Genomic DNA, 15,297 nt, shown 5'->3' on the forward strand with positions numbered 1-15,297 from the left:
TACATAATGAGTTTCAGGATAGCCAGGGCTATGTAAAGAGACCCTAGTTCAAGAAAATAAAGCCATCAGTAGGCAATGTGCATACTGATGGGTTTGTGTCATCATACTGACCGAGAGGCTTATCAACATCCTGCAAGAGACTGACTTCTGTCTGACACCTGGAGGAACATGTAGAGTGTGAGAATTAGATGCCTGATGTATCGTTTCCTATTCTCTTTATTTCAGGCTGTTGGAAGCAGATTAAATATCCCTTTGCTAGGCATCAGTCAACTGAATTTACCATCAGCTATGACAATGAGAAGGAGATGACACAGAAGCTGGATCTTATCACTAGTGATATGGCAGGTGAGTGTCATCCCCAGGGACTGTGCTCTTCGGAGGTTCAGCTGTGGGAGACAGGGAATGGGACAGCGCTAAGGCTAAGATCCCTCATAGCATTCTGTACTCTGCAGAGTTTCAAGCTGACACTAAGCTATTGGTTGATAGCTCCTTCAGGGGAGTCGAGTACACCTGCAGGGCACACAGTGACACAAATGGTCAGAGGCCCACAGCACTGCTAGTCTCTAGAAGCTAATCTGTATTCGCCAGCCAGGATTTTATTAAAGAACTGGGAAAGAGGGTCAAGAAAAGCTAACTGAATGACGACTTAATACATCTTCTGCTGCTGAGCAGAGGGAGCTGCGTTAAGGGATCTGTCGGTCAGAACAGCTCAGTGTCTCTGAGAAAGCATCACTACATCCTGTCTTCCAGGTTTATCTCTGGACTGTTAATCTTCTTCAGCTTGCCCCCAAAGGTCCTTCGGGCTGCTAGTCTGTAGGCTCTGAGTGTGACCCCACATCTGAGGTCTCACACATTGAGCCCCTGTGATCTGACAGATCATAGCACATGGTAGGAACGCCTTCAAGTCCTGACTCTACTGCTGATTGCTGTGTGAGTTGAGAAAAGTCACTTGGTTTTCCTCTGCTTTTCTTCCTGTTGTAACGTGGAACAAACTCTAAAAAGACTTGACTTATTTCACTGTCTTAGAAGACTCTTTCCATCTCCTTTATATAGGATGTCAGCAGAGAGTGTGGCCCTGATTATAGGTGGATCTTCCCACTTTAAAGATCCAGATTAGAAGTGGGTCTTTACACTTCAAATGATTTAATTTAATCAAGAGGGGAAAAAAAAGTCCCTCACAGGGATTCACCTCAAGTAAATAAGTAGAAGTCACCCCTAAACTGGACAAGAAGTTGTACACCTGTAAGCCCAGCACACCAGAGGGTGAGTCAAGAGGATCACAAGTTCAAGTCTAGGTGGGGTTACAGAACAAAGCCCTGAATATAAATGCATAAGTAAATACCTTTTCTCTGCAGAACATTTTCCCCCTAACCAAATGTCTACTGTCTCTATGGTTCGGTGGCCCATTGTGGCTTCCTGAAACAGGCAGTATTATGGCGGTTTAAGCCCCAGCTGCAGCATCTGACTCGCGTTTCATATTTCCCATGGAGCCTGAGACACTTTAGTCACCCATTGGAGAGCCGTGTGGAAGGGAAAGTATGTTCTGCGACTCTCTCATGCACCCTCATGTCTGCAGGTGCACTAATGATGGATGCTCCTTTGCTTTCAGATTATCAGCAGCCTCTCATGATTGGCACCGGAACAGTCACGAGAAAGGGCTCTACCTTCCGGCCCATGGACACAGACACTGAGGAGGCCAAGGTGAGCAGTGAGGCCGGTGGCCACTATGACTGTCCTCAACGCCTGGGCCGCCAAGAGTACGCGTTGCCCTTGACGCACTCTGAGCCAGAGTATGCCACGCCCATCGTGGAGCGGCACCTGCTACGAGCCCACACCTTCTCCACACAGGATGGCTACCGAGTGCCTGGGTTTAGGCCCACTCACAAACACTCCCTTTCCTCCGGAGGGTATCCCCCTGCTGCAGGAGCCACCCAGAGTGAGGGCTATCAGAGGCCAGCAAGCCCCAAGCCTGTGGGTGGTGCCTACGACAAGCCTGCAGCCAGTAGCTTCTTGGACAGCGGAGACCCTGCTCCTCAGTTGCAGATGACTCCTGGGGTGACTGATGGTTATTCAGCACCCAGAAACGGTCTTGCACCCCTCAACCAGATGGCCGTGACTGCTCTTTTGTGAACCCAATGTGAAAGAAACCTGCTGTGGTACTGAGCGAGCTCTGCTGCGAGTCACTGGAGAAGTGCGCGCATGCGTGTATGACTCTTCAGGATCCTAGAGACAACCTCACTTACTGTTTACAGAACTGTGCAGCTGGTTTTGTTCCGAACTTTCCAGCAGAGCCGGCTGGTTTCTGTTTTGCTAGAATAAAGAGACTTTTCTCATTTCTCCAACTGTGATGCTGTGCTGTAACGTGCAATTTGTACAGTTATATTTAACATTAAAGTAACGAAGTTTGTGGTGTTTGTTTTCTACATAGGGGCTAAGGTGAAAGCTCGCAATTTGCAGAGATGCGTAATATATGTGCCTGTTTCTCAGTGTGTTTGGTTATCTGACACTGTTAGCTGGAGGTCTGTTTTAAAAACCCTGTCTGGTTGTGGTGGCTCGTTTTATTCTTGATAAACTAAAAGCTTTTTTTTTAAAAAAAAAAAATCTCCTGGAAGAAATGAAATTACTTGAAAAGCACACAGGGGTAGGGTGATTGTTAGCTATCATGGCCGTAGATTTATGCGAGCAAGCACACCTCTACAGCACCTGCTGCCTGCTGAGTGAGTGAGGGCAGCTCAGTGTCCTGGGTCTGTGTGGGACCCAGCTGCGCCCTGAGGAACCCCATTCTCTAAGGCAAGGGCTTGGCCTTATTTATTAACGCACAGTGTTCACAAGCAAATCTGCCTTTCCAGGGTGCTGAGACCAAAGGCAGCCCACGCTTTCTCTCCACAACTTGTAATGAAGGTAGCCGAGCGACTGTAGCTCGGGGGGACTGTCAGGTATTCCTAAACCCCAGCTTAAAAATGTAGCTGAGCTCAGAAGGCCTACTTCTCATAGCTTTCCCCAGAAATAGTGCTTGTGGGTGACTTCCATTATCCCTGGAAAACAAGCAGACATTTGAAATGTGTTCTTCCGCGAGTCTAAGTAGAGCTTTTCCAGGGGAGAACTAGTAGCTGAACTGGCGGTGTGAAAAGCTGGTTTCTCCTCCATATGTGATTATACTCAGAGTAGCCCCGGTCTCGGCTGGACCTCGTCCTCAGTGTCGTTCTCCCAGAGTTTGCTCTGTGAATTAACTGGGGGAATTGAACCTCTTTTGCCAAAGAGGAAAAAAAAAGTATGTGTTTTGTTTGTTAATAGAAAATATGGACCAAAAAAGCAATCCTTTCTTTAAAAACTGTAACAGTCTTTGTGCGCGTGTTGTTTTCTGTGAATCAGATCTGTGTTAAAGTGGGGTGCTGAAAGGTCATGGCGACTGTTTGGTTATAGCGGAGGATAAACCATTTACTTTATGGAGTTTACATGATTTTGTGTGTATCCTAATTGTAATAAACTATGCCAAATCAGAGCCCCTGAACTCTCATTGGGCCCCTGCTTGTTGGGCTAGTGAGAGGCTCACCCTGGAGCCGAATTCCCATAAGGCAGTTTGCAACTTTTTTAACTTCAGGCTTTAATATAGCCCAGGATGGCTGTCAACTCTCAGTGTAGCTTTGGATGACCTTGAATTTCTGATCCTGCTGCCTTTGCTGGAATTACAGATGGGCACTGTCACCTCTGGTTTTCCTTTTTGTCCTGTTAGAGGCTTTAGTTACACTGTCAAGTTAAATAGTTACAATTAGAGCATCTAGTTCTTGGTGCCCGGTCACCTGGGTGATGATTGCTTTTCCTATTTGTAGAAACTGATTCAAACTGTGCCAAGGACAACTTACGATGTCAAAGGACCACCCTTCAGTCACACTAATGCCACTTAGGACACACACTCCATGAAGAGCCACGAGCATTTGTTTAAACACACAGACGCACCCCACCCCCACGTTGACTTGTGTTCACCTCCAGTCACCTATCTGGCTCACTGCATAAATCCTCTACCTTGGAATTCTGTTTTCATCTTATTTTTAATGTTTTTGTGCAGGTGTATGCCATGTTTAACATAGTCTACCCCCCTTCTCTTTTCTATCCCCATCCCTTATCCCCCTTGTGACCCCAGACATTTTCGTTTCTTCTGTCTTACATACACAGGCTTCATTTAACATCAAAATTATGTGGCCACATAAAATCTACAGACATCAGTCATGGTAGCGTTTTTTTTTTTTTTTTTTTGGAGACAAGGTTTCCCCGTGTAGCCCTGGCTGTCCTGGAACTCGATCTGTAGACCAGTCTGGTGGCACATGGTTTTAATTCCAGTACTTGGAAGGCAGAGGCAGGCCTGGTCTACTAAGCAAGTTCCAGGTCCGCTAAAACCCTGTCTCAAAAAACAACCAATTAAAATCTGGGAGCCACAAACAAAACATGCCAATTCCCACCACCCACATGGCAGCTCACAGCCATCTGTAACTCCAGTTCCAGGGGATCTGACACCCTCACTCAGATGTCTATCCATGCAGGCAAAACACCAATGCACATAAAAATAGATTATTAAAAATGCCTTATTTGTCGGAGACTGTCTTAATTTACTTAATAGTCCATTATATTCACTAAATTCTGTTTGGGAGAGGCAGACTGGACTCCAGAATTTCTACCCCTTCAGCCAGACTGCCTCATGAATTAAATTCTCTAAACTTGAGTTCACTGAGCTGTGAGTGACATGTCCTCAACGTACCAGTGCAATGGGAAGAATGGATAGGAAGAGATGTTCAAACAGCTCCTTGTTCAAGGTTTGGGCCCCACCTGGTAGGGTCTGATCATTGAGAGATGATCTGATCATCTCATTAGATCATCCCTTACTGGAATCATAACTGATAACATTAGGAGGGAATGGACACCAGGAAGTGGGCTAAGACTGGAGAAAGGAAGTCTCCCTAAGACATACCCAGTGGAGGATTTATTTTACTTCTTCCCATGTTGTCTCCTTCCTGGCTGCCTGACTCAGCTGAGCAGTCTCCTCTGCTGAGGAATCCTTCAAGCTTCATCTCAGACCACTGAAACCATGAGCAGAAATAAATCCTTAAAGCATCGTTTCCTCTCACAAGCTTTTCATGGTGCCGAATACAGCTGGCTCCCACAGCTCACACTGTAGCGTTTCATCGTGGGCAGGTAGGTGGTGGTGGAGCCCAGGGAGGCAGCATCACCAAAAGAGACTGCAACTTTATCACCATAGTTACTCTGGCTTTCTTGCCAGATCTCTGTCCCAAAAGTTTAGTAAAGCGGAGCAATGAAAACTTACTAAACACAGGAGATAACCTATTGTGGAAGGAATGGCTAAGACCTGGTACAAAGTCTTATATCTTATGCTTATAGCTTATACTCTTGTAGGAAAGGGACTTCATGGAACTATAAAAATATTGTTCAAAATGGGCAAATTTTCATATAAAACCTCCTAGTGTCTCAAGTTAAAATTATTTTATGTTCATGAGTGTTCTGTCTGCATGTATGTGTATCACATGCATGCAATGCCTCCAGAGGCCCAAAGAGGGAACTGGAGTTACATAGTTACAGACCATTGTGCTCTACCTTCTTAACTTTTTACTTAAATATTTATTGATTTTGGTAGGACAGGGTATCTCCATGTAGCCCTAACTGTCCTGGAGTTCTTGATGTAGACCAGGCTAGCCTCAAACTCACAAAGAAGTATCTGCCTGCCTCTGCTTCCTGAGTGCTGGGATTAAAGGCGTGTACCTCTATACCTGGCTAACTCTTCAACTTTAAAAGACTGTCCAGTATTAGAGACCTCTGCAGAGAAAGAATGGCAATTAAACTTTATCTACAAACCTTGACAGCCAGATGCATATGTTCACAGAGTTACAATTTCCTAGAATAGAGGGAAGCCTCCTCACTACAACAGAAAAGGTCACAAAAGTTCCCGGTGTCTGCTAGAAATTATCCCTATGTTAGGACTCCCCAGATCTTTCCAAAGTCATACAGGGCCTTCTGTTGCAAAGGTGACTTGAACCCTCTTCCCCTTAAAATTAATGACAAGCCCTATTCCACCTGCCATCTCTAGCTCTTAGGGAAAACAGAAAAAGGCCATGGTAATGTAAGTCTTTAATTTCAGTATTTGGGAGGCAGAACCAGATGGGTCTCTGAGTTTGAGGCCAGCCTGGTCTATAGAGCAATTTTCGGGACAGCCAAGGCTGCACAGAAAACCCCTGCCACCAAAACAAAACAGGTTTTTTATATTATTTTTATTGAGTTAGACCCTGATGTACCACAAGATGTCTTGGTGTAGACTCAGTGTAGTTGAGGATAACCTTGAACTTGTGATGGCCTGCCTCTGCCTCCCATGTTAGGACGGGCACATATGACCAGTCTGCCTTTAAGTGTGGTTGGATTTGTAGTCACTGGAATGAAAGCTCCCTCACTCTGCTGTTACCAACTCTTAATGATCTATGCTAAATGAGTGCCCTGACTTTCACAGAGGCCTGGTGTAGGAGGTTCTTCTGTTTATGTGTTGCTTTCATTGAATAAAGAAACTGCCTTGGCCTTTTGATAGGGCAGACTTAGATTGGCAGTGTAGACAGAACAGAATGCTGGGAAGAAGGTAAGTGTGGCAGACACCATGAATCTGAGACAGACGTAGGTTAGAATCTTGCAGGAAAGCCACATCACATGGTGATACACAGATTTAATAGAAATGTGTTAATCAAGATGTGAGAGTTAGCCAAGAAAAGGCTGGAGCTAATGGGCCAGGCAGTAATTTAATTAATACAATTTCTGTGTGGTTATTTCAAGGGTTAAGGTAGCCGGGAGGTGGGATGCGGCCCCCTCCTCTTACTGCAGAGGTCTGTCTAGCTTGGCTGGAAGGCTTGTCCTCAAACCACATTTCTGAAATACAAAGAACCAGGGCTGGAGAGATGGCTCAGCAGTTAAGAGCACTGATTGCTCTTCCAGAGGATCCCCATTTTAATTCCCAGCACCCACATGGCAGCTCACAACTGTTAACTCCAGTTCCAGGGGACCCAACACCCTCAGACACACATACATGCGGGCAAAATGCCAATGCATATAAAGTAAAAATAAACGATTTAAAAACATTAACAAAACAAAAGAACCATTGCTTTGTGTGCTAGCTTAAAAAAACCTTACCCACTACAGGGGGTAAAGGCACTTGCCATCAAGCCTGAAAACCCAAATTCAATCCCCAAGTCCCACACGATGAAAGAAAGAAAGAACAGACTACCTGCAAGTTATTCTGTAACCTCCATACATGCACCATGCCTCTTCCTCCACAAAATTACTTCCTAAGCAGTCCAATGAAACATTCTAATATATGAACCTATGGAGGTCGTTCTCATTTAAACCACCATAGTTATGGATAGCAATCCTTTTGCTGGCTTGTTTTTGAAACAGGCTCTCATTGCATAGCTGGTCTCAAACTCACAAAGAATGGCTTGCCTCTGCCTCCCAAGTTCTGGGCTTACTGCCTATGTCACCACGCACAGCCTCTTCATATGCTTCCTCACCCATTATGTTCTTCTCTGCATGTCTTCGTTCCTTCTAATGAAAGAAGTTTGTTTTAAGACAGCACTTTTTCAGTGTGGCCCCAGTGTGTACGTAGAACAGGGTGAGTGAAACTTTTTTTTTTTAAGATTTACTTATTTATTATATATATACTATTCTGCCTGCATGTACACCTGCAGGTCAGAAGAGGGCACCAGGTCTCATTACAGATGGTTGTGAGCCAGCATGTAGGTGCTGGGAATTGAACCCAGGACCTCTGGAAGAACAGCCTATGCGCTTAACCACTGAGCCATCTCTCCAGCCCGAGGGGAACATTCCGATGAGCTCTCCACAGCTAAGCCTGAACTAGCAGGCGAGAGCACAGAGCAGCAGGTTTCCTGCGGTCTGAGTATTAGCACAAATGACCAGACACGCAAAGACAATTCTGATCACATAGGTGCCATCATGGGAGCATAGATTTCATTCTGTGACACGCACAGACAATTCTGATCTCATAGGTGCCATCATGGGAGCATAGATTTCATTCTGTCATAGATTTCATTCTGTCATTTATGTCTCCAGGACATTCCAAGTTCTAGGATTACAGATAAGCACTCCATTCTGTCCTTTTGGCTTTGCTTTTGGATACAGAGTCCCATATGGGTCAGGGGGCAGGGAATTCATGATGTAGCTGAGGATGCTCCTGAACCTTGGATCTGCCTCTATTTCATCAACTTACAGTTCTAGATCACCATTTTAAGAAAAAAAAGTAAAACTGTTCCAAACCCAGGCTTCATCAGTCCTTGTACCATTTAGGAAAAGTGAAAATAAAGTTAATGAAATGAAACACTGAAAGCCTTTGATTCATCTGTAGTTCCCTTTCTCTCTCCGCAGCTTATTAAAGAGTGAAGAGAGGAATTTGAATCATGACTGACACTGGGGAACCTTGAATGACAACTTCTCCAAACTTCAACTTATTCATCCTTAGAATGAGTCTAGTTTATCTAAGGATCCTCAAAAAAGCCATCTAGCCCAGTAGCTTAAATGCAGTTTTTGGAATCTTTTGCCCCCTACTGGCACTTTCTCAAATTGCACCCACTTTTCTAAAACAACGATCCCTTTTAGTGTCTGTTTTACATTTACTGTTTCCTTAATACAGACCATCCACCTCTCTTCCTCATTAGAAACTACAGGTCTTTCTTTTATCAAATGCAAAAAAAAAAAAAAAAAATACGGTTTTAACCTAAGATTAACTTTAAGATTTAAAGCAAAACCTTGTTCAAATCTTGATCTCTTTCGAAGTTGTATTGCTACGATGGATTTTATATTTTTTTGTGGTTCTACCAACTTTTGATAACTATACATATTCAAATGTATTAATAAAAAAATGTGTGTGTGTGTGTGTGTGTGTATGCATGCACATGCACATACGTGGTGTGGGCCATGACTTTGGTGTGGCGGTCAGAGAATAACCTTCAGGGGTTGAATGTCTTCCTTCATTGTGGTTTCCAGGAATTGAACTCAACTCATCAAGTTTAAGGCCAATGCTTTTACCCACTGAGACATCTGCCTCCTCCCTTTATATACTTTGAGGCTATTTTAAGTAGGTGTATACAAGATGTGGTAGTTTGAGTAGGCAGGCCCTCATAGGCTAATATATTGAGGTGGCTTGAGTAAGACTGGCCCTCACAAGCTAATGTATTTGAATACGTAGTTACATTGGTAGAGCTGTTTGGGAAGGACTAGATGCGTCACTGTTAAGCTTTGAGGTTTCAAAAGTTTATTCATTCCCAATTGGCTCTCCTCCTCATGCTTTTTGGTCCATAAATAGCTCTTGGATGCTGCTCCGGCGTGATGCCTGCCTGCCTGCCTGCCTGCCTGCCTGCCTGCTACCACTCTCTGCCATGATGGCATGGGCGCTGAAACTGTAAGCCCCAAATAAACTCTTCTGCTAAGCTGCCTTGGACATGGTGTCTTACCACAGCAACAGGGAAGTAACTAGGTCAGAAACTTAGACTTGTTTCACATTTGTGGTAAACTGTAAAAACATTTCTATGCCAGATGCGTTGTCTTAATGTTTTGTATTAACATATCAACTTTGGGGGGGGGAACGACACAAAATTATATCCAGTGATTCTTCTCTTTTCCCTCCCGAGTTCTGTGTCTTTGTGGTTAAGTATGCTCCTCATAAACATCCTTTTTCAAAGTTCATCAACCCCTCTCCCTGCAACTAGGATTTTCTTATTGGCTACACATTCTTATTTCTTATTCTTTCTTGACCACACTCTCTTATCATCCCATCCCTGGAGTACTCCACTGGCTCTTGGTAGACTATGCTAATTGTAATATTAGGTAGTGGAGGACATAGGTTGGGATGTATCCCAGAGTGGCCCAGTGATGGGGTTTACAGGAGTGTGCCACTATGTCAGCTTAATTCTAACACTACCTGTTGTGTTGTTTCCCCTTACATTCCGTATCTTTGCTAGGCCTTAACCCTTGTTGCTTGCCAGGCAGCAGAGTGAGCGGGGCTACTACTATCTCAAGATATGGGGTGTTGGTATGAGGTTTTAATAGGAAGGGCCAGCGGTCACCAGCCAAGGGACATCCATCCAAATGTTTCCATGTATTTCAAGGTTCTAGGTTTCCCCACTCTCTTTAAGGAAGACGGTCTATGAAAGCACAACTGAATGCCCTCCTCAGTCCTCTCACTGTGGGGGTCTCGCTCTCCTGTTGAGGTGCTCACAATCTGATCACGGCCTCCCCATGGCTCATTTATCAGCAGTTCCCCAACACGGTCTAGTGGGAACAGTCACTTCCGCTGTCCGACACTATTATAGAAATGCTTTTCTAATTGTCCAAATTGCTGAATATCCCAGAGAATTCTCCTTGTGAATCTTTCCCTAGTTACTGTCTGAGGAGTCTCCAGGACACACCTCTAAATGACTGACTTGCTAAAGGGTCACAGGACCAAGTACAGGATCAGGCTCATAACTCTGATTTATAAAAGAAGAACACAAACAAACCCAGTACAGAGAAAAGGCCCACGTGCAGTCCAACCTGCTCCCAACACTGCTGGGCAGGTTCGCACCATTCCTCAAGCCCCAAGCGCCATTCACCAGCGAAGCCTGCCTGGGTCTAAAGCATGTTTTCTAAAACTAATTTTTATGATCAGAGTTAGGGTTTAATAAATATATTTTAACATAGGTTTAAGCACACAAACAAGAAAACAGAAGACAGATAAACCCAACAGTAAGGGTATGGGCTTCTCAAAGATTTGTTTAGACCACATTTTATAGTCAGTTAGTAGGCCTAGCGTGTACCAAAATTCCAAATGCCCGGAAGGAAAGCAAATGTCAAACACGAATTCTGTTGTTGAGGCAAACATTTCAGACATGTGAACCTCCTAGCACCAGAAGCCACATCAAGTGGCCCTCTCTAAGGATAACACATCTTTGCCCACTAAGCTAAGAGTGTTCTGTATACTGACTGTCTCTGAAACAGTCAGCAACCAAGTCATGCCTGTACGAGCACTAGAGTTGTCCAATTAAGAGACCATCCTACTTACTCTGGAATGATGGGCGGCTCCTCACCCCCAGTCTAAGACCGATGTCTTCACTCCTGGTCTGCAAGTGTTACTCACGGTTCCATTCAAAGAAGATACCGACAAGAAAAAGGCATTCTCTATGCCAAACAGGTCTACTAGTGACACGCTGGTAGAGAGAAACAGGTGGGGACGGTGGAGGTAACCAGCCCACAAAGCCGGTGCGTGACTGGAGGGGGAAGGAACATGTGACTGCAACTTCAATCCCCACGCCTCACGGGATCTCGGTCATGGTCAGTCACTGGCCGATCATCAGTCACCCGAAACAGCACAGTCTCCACCTGAACACAGACAATTCCAGAGGGAAGCAGCTAGGTCTCCAGACAGCTAAACATCCTCCCGCTGGAGATACCTGAGATGTGTTCTCATGGCTGCCGCAAGGGTGGTTATGGTTCAAGATAACCTAAAAAGATTTACTTTTGTTAAATAAAATGTTTATAACCAACAACATATGGTAATTTATAATATTAACCTTTTTTTTTCTTCCATCAAGTAGACTGTAATTTCTCTAAAACACAACATGGATCAACAAGGAAAATGTAGGTCGCGTTTTATTATCTCACAGGATAAACAACATCCTGGGAAAAAACTTCCTCAGAGAACTTAGGGAAGCGGTCAGTGGCTTCAGTCCCCCAGAGCACATACAGATGTCAGGACTAAATCACAGTGACTGATGGTGGGAGGCAAGCATTCCTAAGTGCTCATAATGATTGAGTTTCTGAGTTTATAAACGTTTACCAAAAATTACTTCACATATCATCTGGAAAATTCTAAATTCGAGGTTGCCATGGCAGAATTTGCTTTCCAATACTAATAGGATTGGGTTTACAACTTTTATCAAGACTGTTCTTGTTATGTAACATTAACTTTCAAGAATGTAATATAAAACAAAGCAAAAGAGACTAGGATTCCTGCTTTCTGCTAATGGTTTAAAATAGACCGTAATGCACTTTTAATTCCAGCAAAGGCAGAGACAGGCATACCTCTGTGAATTCATGCTAGCCTGGTCTACAAAGTGAGTTCCAAAACCTAGAGAGAAATCCTATCTCAAAAAAACTCCCAAACAAACAAAGAAGAAAACAAAACAAATAGACTTTGGGTCGAGAGTTGCTCCGAAGTTCCTTTAAACTACCATCTCTTTAACCAATTCAGATGAAACAGTTAATACTCAACAATTCCTACCCATCCCATAATATTCTACTCCAGAATTTGGATTAGCCCTTTGAATATCACATAATATGTTGGTACAAGTCACGGAGGCTACTTAGAACCCACAATAAACCAAAATATTTAATGTGAATGAAAGGAAAAAAATTTATTTTCCTTCAAATCTGATCAATACCACTTTAAAGTAGAAGAGGATATTTTTATTTACAGGCTAATTAAGAGGATGCTCAATTTAACTAGATATAATACATTTATCATAAATCACCTTACATGTGAACCAATATATTTTTGTTTTAAAATATGAAAACAATGTAAGCCCACTGCTGTGGGAATATTCCAGCACCATGGACAGGTTGTGTTAACTTGTAATTGTGCAATTCTAATCAACAGGCTTCATCTTTCTTAAACTTAGTTTAACAATCATGCTCAGAACACAGAGCAGCAGCAGGACCATTTCCCATTGTTAAGTTGAATGTATCTGCATACACACTTCAGGGTCTACTCAACAATTTCCCTTTTCTTTCATGTTTTCACTGTTATGGCTTTGCAACAGTCTACCCCCCCCCCCGACTTTTTGGTTTTGTCCAAGAAGTTTCAGTGTTATATGGGCATCTTTGCTATTGATGTGAAACAGAAAAACTACTTTTCATTTAGTGCTTTAGAAAAGGTTTAAATACTCAGTTTAGCCCTAATGAGCACATAATCTAAAACACACTCCCAACTACGCCCAGGAAAGTGCCAGGATGCTCACAGCAGTGTTCAAGCCAATGTACTCTCATGGGTTCCCAAACCATGAAGTAGAGGAGTGAAGGCCATTGACCTGCAGAAACATAAACTACTCTTGCTAAATACACATGGAACCATCTCACACAGTCTCTCATAGGGATGTATGAAAATGACCATCTAGTTTCTAAAAATCTTATCCATTTATTGTGCAGATCTTAAGAAAAAATCCAAAGGATTATAGCTTACATTTCCTAAAGATTCAGTCATACATATAAGGCATATTCTTTGGGGGGGGGGGGAGCCCTGGTCATTCCCAGGCAATGTATGTTGAAAGAATACAGAAACAACATGGTTTCATGTTATAGTAAAAGTGTTTTCAGATCTGTTACCATGGATACTTTAACCTAACTGAATATACGAGCTACCATCTACTTTAAAGATCTCAAGCCATGCAGTGGGATATGTGTTTGGCATGGGAGAAATACATGAGGAAAAACAATCTTTCTTTTAAGAGGCCTACCAGCCTGTCAGGAGCAAACAATAATATGAATAATATTTTATTCATCTGTACAATTAAAATACTAACCTTGCTTACAGGTAATGTTACACTACAAAGTATCTCAGCCGCAGTAACAAAATACAGATGAAGTGCACTTCTAGTGACCAGTTAACACGGTGATACTCTGAAGGATGAAACCACCCACACAGACCAGAAATGAGCAACACTTACAAACTAAATTTATAAATAGTGAAATCACAAAATAAAGTATATACATTTTATAGATTTAACTTTGAACAAATATATACTGTATCTGGGAAAACAAGCATACCAAGAAAGGAAATAATGATAATATCCTAAAAGCCTTCTATGGAAGCTTCTTCCACCTAGTATTCCCCTAGGTGTAAATTCTTTCAAACAGAGACAGCAAAATTCACCACCTCCTTAAAGACAGTATTTGACTTTGCCCAGCAAGATGCAATGGGCTGTGGGTCAGGAAGGAGGGAACAGGCACTCTGCTTAGTTCTGATACAAGAGAACCAACACATTTACAGAGTTTGCACACGAGTATTGCTTTAGTCAAAGATATACTGATATGAAAATCAATACAGTTACTGTACCAAAATGTCTCTACCTCGTCTTGCCCACCTTGGCTCCTGACTTTTTAAATGATTGGCAAGTCAGGTACTTAAAGCAAACCGCAGCTTGAACACAATGTATTTCACGACATAGTAAAGTGTCCTGACCATCACAAGACGAAGCTTACGAACAACTCACACGTATGAACATCTGAGACCCAACACTGACAGTGTGATGCTCCAGTGCCATGCACACAATCAACATAATTGACAACAGGTATTTTATACTCATCCGCATTTCCTTTAAAAACCCAAAGTCAAATGCACAGTAACTTTTCAGAAACTATTTCTACTGCAGCATTGATTGATACAGGATTGCCTAAAGAAAACAATTTTGTACTGCAGTTGAGTGGATAGCAAACTCGTTATAATAAATGATCATGAATTAATTTAGATAACAGGAATGTACAATACACTTTTTTTTAAAAACCTGAAACAATTTTTCAGTTAAGCAAAAATGTCAACCTAGATTTCTGCAATTACATGAGTCAAGTTCTGCCATCTGAAAGTCTACAGTTTATCCTTAGGGAATATGTGATTTGGATTCAATTACTCTGCTGTATTTAAAGGGTACTTAGAAAATCCAGTTAGCATTGTCCTCTTAAATATGAAAAGGAGCCAAATGAAATAGCATCCACTTGGCACTTAAGAGCCTAGTAATACCCCTTGGGAAACACATGCTTTGGTGCTTAGAGTCCAGGAAAATCAAAAATGCCTTCCATGCAATAGCTAATTAAGGTATACCACAGAGAACAGGGGTGTATGCACTTAGAATCGCTCACACGAAGCCCTGAGGTTCCCGCCTGTCTTTAGGCAACACACAGCCTCCCTTGATCTTGTGCAATCTTTGCCACCATCTTCCCTAGTGCCCCGGATTCCGAGAGTCTGACAAACGCCTGCGGATGGACTAGTAAGCCTTTTTATGATGCAGGCTGTGCAGATCGGCTGCTCTTGCGGTGCCATCATCCAGAGAGCTTTCGCCCGAAGCCCCCATATCCCCATTTTCATGTGCCTCACTCACTGTCTTCTTATACCCTGGAAGAAAGCAACAGAAGAAAAATCAGGAATTTTTGCCTGAAAATATGTTTAAGTTTTATAATTTTACTGAGAAAAAAAATGTCCACTGAAATTATTAG

At 42.9% G+C, this 15,297-nt stretch overlaps 2 protein-coding genes across 3 annotated transcripts in view; one reads left to right on the forward strand and one right to left on the reverse strand.

Annotated features, from left to right (window-relative positions):
• Dcbld1 (discoidin, CUB and LCCL domain containing 1) overlaps positions 1–3,450 on the forward strand; it is a 78,166-nt gene extending 74,716 nt beyond the window's left edge. The window contains exons 10-11 of the mRNA XM_050138079.1: positions 226–345; positions 1,610–3,450. Of these exons, the coding sequence (XP_049994036.1) occupies positions 226–345; positions 1,610–2,130 (641 nt within the window). The 3' untranslated portion in view covers positions 2,131–3,450. The remainder of the gene's footprint in view (positions 1–225; positions 346–1,609) is intronic.
• Positions 3,451–12,670: 9,220 nt separating this feature from the next.
• The window catches only part of Gopc (golgi associated PDZ and coiled-coil motif containing), a 39,470-nt gene continuing 36,843 nt past the window's right edge, over positions 12,671–15,297 (reverse strand). For both annotated transcript variants that reach the window (XM_050138101.1, XM_050138100.1), the window contains one exon: positions 12,671–15,196. In XM_050138101.1, the coding sequence (XP_049994058.1) occupies positions 15,069–15,196 (128 nt within the window). In that variant the 3' untranslated portion in view covers positions 12,671–15,068. The remainder of the gene's footprint in view (positions 15,197–15,297) is intronic.

The sequence above is a fragment of the Alexandromys fortis genome, unplaced genomic scaffold, assembly GCF_014885135.2.
Source record: "Alexandromys fortis isolate MF-2015 unplaced genomic scaffold, M_Fortis_MF-2015_v1.1 scaffold_14, whole genome shotgun sequence".
Taxonomy (NCBI): domain Eukaryota; kingdom Metazoa; phylum Chordata; class Mammalia; order Rodentia; family Cricetidae; genus Alexandromys; species Alexandromys fortis.